The sequence below is a fragment of the Haemaphysalis longicornis genome, unplaced genomic scaffold, assembly GCF_048455015.1.
Source record: "Haemaphysalis longicornis isolate Haplotype H1 unplaced genomic scaffold, Haemaphysalis longicornis Haplotype H1 scaffold_8, whole genome shotgun sequence".
NCBI classification, from domain to species: Eukaryota; Metazoa; Arthropoda; class Arachnida; order Ixodida; family Ixodidae; genus Haemaphysalis; species Haemaphysalis longicornis.
In genome coordinates this window covers 137,436,806-137,442,844 of record NW_027526445.1, presented here as the reverse complement: position 1 = coordinate 137,442,844, position 6,039 = coordinate 137,436,806, and the positions used below count along the sequence as shown (strand labels likewise).

The window sequence follows — 6,039 nt, the reverse complement described above, 5'->3', positions numbered from 1 at the left end:
TCTGTATTGTCCTTCTGAGTGCGAAGGTGTTCTTGGTCGAGACGTTCATGAAACAAAAACGTGGTAATGCGGTTTTACCGACATGCAGAGGTCATAGTCCAGCGAGGATGAGCAGGGGCCACGCACACAGGCAGCAAGCTAAAGGAATGAGTAAACGAGGCGTTTATAAGGCACGGCTTTTCTAAGCGAATAAATCTCGCGACAAAACTACTATATGTAGCGATGTTCACACTTGTCAGGCTTGTTGATGCGAAAAAGCATAGCTCATACAAAAGATCACCGCATAAGCGACACTTGAACTAGCCTTTGGAATAAAATTAAATGGGCGCTCAGTTTTTGCAAGAGAAAATAACTAAAGGATCCGTGAGCAAACAAAAACTAAGCGCATTGCATTTCCTTAAAGCGCCTTCTCGTGGAATTTTGGCTAGATTAGAAAAGAGGGAAAGGATCCAGTAGATTGTGGAGTGAGTTGAACACTACAAAACCAATTTTTTACGTGCTTTGAGAATCTTCATGAAACTTAGCCTTGCGATTCGGGGATGCAGGCAGCTTCGCGGGTAACTTCGACGTTCGCCACGTTCAGTCTGTGAAGCTTGGTTAATTGTTTAGCTACTGTTTTGCCTGTGTTTTTATGCTTGCGGATGTACCATTTTGTTTAATTTCCTTCGCACTATGGACCACGTTTTACAGAAAATATTGTAATATGCGTTATGGGTGGCTTACTGTTCGTCATATTCGTATAAATGTATAGTGTTATTGTACAGCTGCAGTTCTCTTACAGTTGCAGTTTTATGCGTGATTTGATTCGCAGTGTTCGTGAAAGTGCAGAACGCTATTTAAGTGCGTACCTTATAGATATTTCACTCTATTGTTTTCTTTTTTTGCCGTATCTCATCGTCGCTCCGGCGCTAATTTGCCTGCCTCCTCACAAGCACTGCCTAATAAGGCACGTGAGGTTGCACAAATGTATCTTTGCAATATACAATAAAGACGGATCCTGTCAATTTTTGTATTGTTATCATTATATTGTGAGATATCATTAGGATTGTAACGTGGTAGCAGAGGAACTGTTGGCGACAAAGCAATAAAACCTATTCAAGGAATATACACAAACGTGCCCGCAGATAAGGCAGCTCCCGAAGCTCGAGGAACCGCGCGCAACGAAACAGCTCTCACTGTGCTCGTCTTCCCCTCTAAGACTTCGTGCTGGTTTGGTTTCCGATCAGGCCTATAGCGCATACCCGCCGAGCAGGGGTTTTCTGTATCTAAATAATTGGCTAATATTGGCTCCATTGTTGAGGTCATTCGCGAATGTAGAAGATCCTGTGATATTATCTCCGGCGGAGAAATCACTTTTCCGGGGCAAACGTCAGAAGCAGCCCAAGGTCAATCTGGATTACTAAAATGGCAAGGCTTCACGCGGGTGACGTGGACAAGTTGGTACGCCGCAGCCGCATGTGGGGATGACAGCAAGAATCAGAGAGCACCCATTTAATAGGTTAACGGAATAGTCATGTATATGCTATGGTAAGCGTCCGTGAAACGGTACAGTGGTTCTTTAGATAGCCCAACGTAGCACGATGTGGTCCACTGGAGCATCAACATCCCAAAAATAGGTATACATCGCGGAGGCTCGAATCGTAGCGACACTTCCCTGTTGCCTCTGCTGTCGGTATCCTGGCGTGATCAACATAGCGTGTCAAATAAGCGTAAGCAATGGCGTCATATGCATATCTAGTTGTGGGCGTCCACGAGTCAGACAACACTTTGTGGACCGGCAAGGTAGGTTCAAAGCTGAAAGGAGAAAGAAAGGAGGGCAGCCCGCGGTCACAAAGTGGCGCAGCTGTATGTAAAAGTAACGTAAGATGGGAGGACGTCTCAGTCACGGGGGCCGGCGGACAGGTACTGCCGCCCAATTTTTTAGAACGCCGCGGGAGTATCGACAAGCGGATGGGTCAACGGCTTATCAGGTTAGACAGAGGTGCAACGAGCTAAAGTAGATCGCACTGTTCTTATGGGCAGAACGACCCCGCCAGTGTAAGCGTTCTCTTCCAGTCTGTTCCTTAAAGTAGGACACCTATTGCTATTATAATCAGCCGGCTATCGTCATTGCCAGGTGGTGACAGGGAGTTCCTGTGCGCGCATTGTTCGCGAGAAGGCTCCTGAGCAGCAGCATAAACACGTTGTCCCCAGCTTTCAGGACAGCCTAGCAGACTGATGTCGCGCTGGCGGGGGAATTCTGCATGCGAAGTACTCTCCCTTATTTGGCCCCTTCCTACCGTGATAAGACACTTACCTGCCCGCCAATTGACGCTTCCGAAATATTATTAAAAACATCCGGCTGGTCGTAACGGCTAGCATATCCGTGAGTGTCTTGTTAAACCTTCGAAAAACTCCGTCGATCTGTTGGTAAGAGGCGGTAGCAACGTTGCGTTTTCTACTGAAGTAGTAAAGCAAGATGTCTAAGATTTCAGATAGAAAATACCAGCCAAGGTTCGGGAGCAGCTCACAAAGAACCTCGCGGTGCATTACTACGGCGTGCAGTTGAAGTTCTGCAGCATCTGCGACAGGGCTGGTGTGAAGCGTACATGTGATTGGGTAACGCGTCGCATAATCGATAGCGATAACAATTCATATTATTACCAACCAGGACATGGAGAAAGGGGCACGCAGGCATTCTTCTAAGCGTAAATATGTTCCAAGGTGTATGTGTGTCACTTAAGGGGGGCCTGTTTAAAGCCAACAAGGATTTTTTGGCGTTTTCAAAAGTCACAAGCCATGACATATAGTCGAACAGATAAGCATAAATTATCGCCGACGCACGGACGTAAATCCGCGCGTCGGCGACGGCGTCGTAAGTCCATGTCACGCCAAGGTGACCAGCAACTGGAGCGCAGAGAAGCTGGTGGAGCATTTAAGAATGGAGATGTTGACGTACAGCAAATAGCTGGTCAGACCCGTCCGCTACAAATTTTTAGCGGAACAAGACGCTATCGAGGAGTTTAAATGAATGTATGGAGGGTCAGCTGGCTGATAGCTGATACCAATTTAGGCTTCCCAAAAATAAGAATCAAGGCACTCATGGTAAGCAATTTGGAGCAAGTCCGCAAGAGCGAACAACTACGTGTCATCTTCGTTACCTGTAGGACCAGGTTGGCCAGCAGGCAAAATAGGCAGTCCGCGTGCCTCTGCATTCCACCAATCGTGGCGACGAAAGAATAGTCGTAATCCTGGAGCCGTTTTACCTAATGACAACCATATCCAGGAAGTCCGTTAGAAAATAGAGCTAGCATAGGGCGCGGTAGTCCCTAACGCCAGCAAATGTTTTGTCGTACAAATGCGAAAAGAACTTGCGGAGAGACAGCCATACAAACGAGAGATGTTCACGTTCAGTGATTGAATAGTTTCGTTCGCTCAAGAGCGACTCGCATACGCCATCGCTCTAGTGTGACTTGCCGGCTACTTGCCTAATGCAGTTCCTATGCCATGGCCCCTCGCGTCTATTCAAACTTCAGTAGGGAGTCAAATCATCAAAAGCGGCCAAGTTTTAACAGTGCGTCAGGCTGTGAATGAGTGTAGGAAAAGGTGTGTCTTGAGATGAGCCCATCAATAAAGTAGTATCGGTCTTCAGAAGATCCGCGAATGGGCGGGTGTGTCAAGAAGTTGTTGATGAAGCGGCGAATGTAGAAGCACAAGTGGACACAGCTGAGAGCATCCTTAGGAGATCACCGGACAAAAAAAACACTCTTTTTCGGCGAGTAGCTCATCAGAGTGTCTCGCACATCTGCACCGTGGACGACATGTCCGTGGTTCTTGAGTTGTTGAACGCCGAAATGGTATTTGGGCAAACTGAGCAGGAGCCGCCACGACAGCATGCCGCAAGAAGGCCCGATAGACATCGTAGGTGATTCTCAAATGTTGGAAACGCACAATGACATCACCGATGTAGCACATGCATGTCGACGACATGAGACCACGTAAAAGTAAACGACCATTGTTTTGTAGCGGCAGCTCCAGCGACATCGCTGGATCGAGCGCCGCTCCTCGCGCAGCAGCCCGATGGACATGGACACAGGCTGTGTGGCCGCGCGAGCGCACGAGGACACGGGGGTCGCACTGGTGCTGACAAAATAGAATCTGGTTTTGCCTTGCGACGAACGGTCGTCCTGCCTGAGGCTCCTTCCTCTCGCCCGACATAGCGCCCTACAATTGGTGACCCTACCGAACACGCCACCGAGGTTAATGTAGAGCCATGTCCCTCGACAACCAGGACTCAACCCGTTCGCGAGAAGCCGGTGAAGCAGTCTCAGCCTTGACCGTTCGGCTTCCGCAATTCTGGGAGCGCCACCCGACGACCTGGTTTCTGCAAGCAGAGGCGCAATTCCAGCTAGCTCGGATCACCTCTCAAGAAACCAAATTTCTCCACGTCGTCGGGGCCCTTCCGCCGACAGCCGCAGAGGAGATCTCCGACATCGTCACTTCGTTCAACCACACCCGCCCCGCAGCGCCTTACGACCAGCTCAAGGCTGCACTCCTGGAGCGCACAGCTGCTTCGGAACGCACGCGCATCCAGCAGCTTCTCTCCTCCGAGGAGCTCGGCGACCGCAGGCCAAGCCAACTGCTACGGCACATGAAGCAACTCCTTGGCACGCATTCTCACGCCATGGATGACACACTGCTGCGTGAGCTCTTCCTTCAGCGCCTACCTTCCAACGTCCAAATGGTCCTCGCCACTGCCGCAGCCATGGACCTGCAGGCACTCGCCGCGCTGGCAGACAAAGTCATGGAGGTCGCCACCCCCTTTTCTCAAGTGGCCGCGGTTGCATCGGCTAAGCCTCCGTCTCCTCCCTGCCCCAGGAACCCCGCTTCAGCGTCCAGTGAGCCCGCCGCTTCATCTAGACTCGACAGCCTTTGCGATCGTCTAGAGAAGATCATCGTTGCCGCAACACGCCCCGATGTCTCGCCGCAACGTTCCCGTCAACGCCGTCGCTCGTCGTCGCAGCGACGGCGTCCAGAGCGCCCACGCAGTGAATCGCCTAACCCGGGCATTTGCTACTACCACCGGCGTTTCGGCGCTGATGCCCGCCACTGCCGTCTGCCCTGCACCTGGACGGGAAACGGCCTCGCCGACCGCTAAAGGCGACAAGCGATCTCGGCCCAACACAGGAATGTCGCCTCTTTCACGTCACCGACCGCACCACCGGACAGAGGTTTCTCGTGGATACCGGTGCCCAGGTTAGCGTTTTGCCCGCTACACGCTCGGATCGTGCTTCTCGTGCCACCTCGCATTTACAAGCAGTGAACGGCACGCGCATACCCGTCTACAAGCAACGCTCACTCACTCTAAACCTGGGGCTCCGCCGAGTTTTCCGGTGGGTTTTTCTCGTCGCCGACGTTCGCACCGCCATCCTCGGTGCCGACTTCCTCGCAAAACATGGCCTTCTCGTCGACCTAAAGCGGCAGCGTCTACTTGATGCTACCACACTCCTCTCAGTGCAAGGTGTGTCAGCGGAGGCAGCCGCTAATCTAGCACCATCCTGTGCTACAGTTGCCGATGAACCGTTCGCCACCTTGCTGCGGGACTTCCCAACCGTGACGGCACCACCTGACTGGACTCAACCTGTTCGTCATGACGTCCGTCATCACATCATCACCACTGGCCCTCCCGTTTTCTTTCGACCACGGCGGCTTGCGCCTGACAAGTTCAAAGTCGCACGAGCGGAATTCGAGCACATGATGGAACTGGGCATCATCCGTCCATCATCCAGTAACCATGCATCACCACTGCACATGGTGCCCAAGAAAACTGGTGACTGGCGCCCCTGCGGAGATTACCGGTCCTTGAACACCAAGACCGTTCCTGACCGCTATCCGTTACCCAACCTCCAAGATTTCACCGCCACTCTCCACGGGGCCACGATATTCTCTAAGATAGACTTGGTTCGTGCTTACCACCAGATTCCCGTGGCAGAAGAAGACATCCCCAAAACTGCCATCACAACCCCATTCGGCCTGTTCGAATTTCTGCGCATGCCATTT

General features: G+C 51.5%; 1 protein-coding gene across 1 annotated transcript; it reads left to right on the top strand.

Annotated features, from left to right (window-relative positions):
* The first annotated feature begins 4,252 nt into the window (after positions 1 to 4,252).
* Positions 4,253 to 5,137, top strand: LOC144148493 (uncharacterized). The gene has a single exon (XM_077680024.1). It carries the CDS (start codon positions 4,253 to 4,255, stop codon positions 5,135 to 5,137), a length of 885 nt encoding a protein of 294 aa, XP_077536150.1.
* Positions 5,138 to 6,039: the final 902 nt, after the last annotated feature.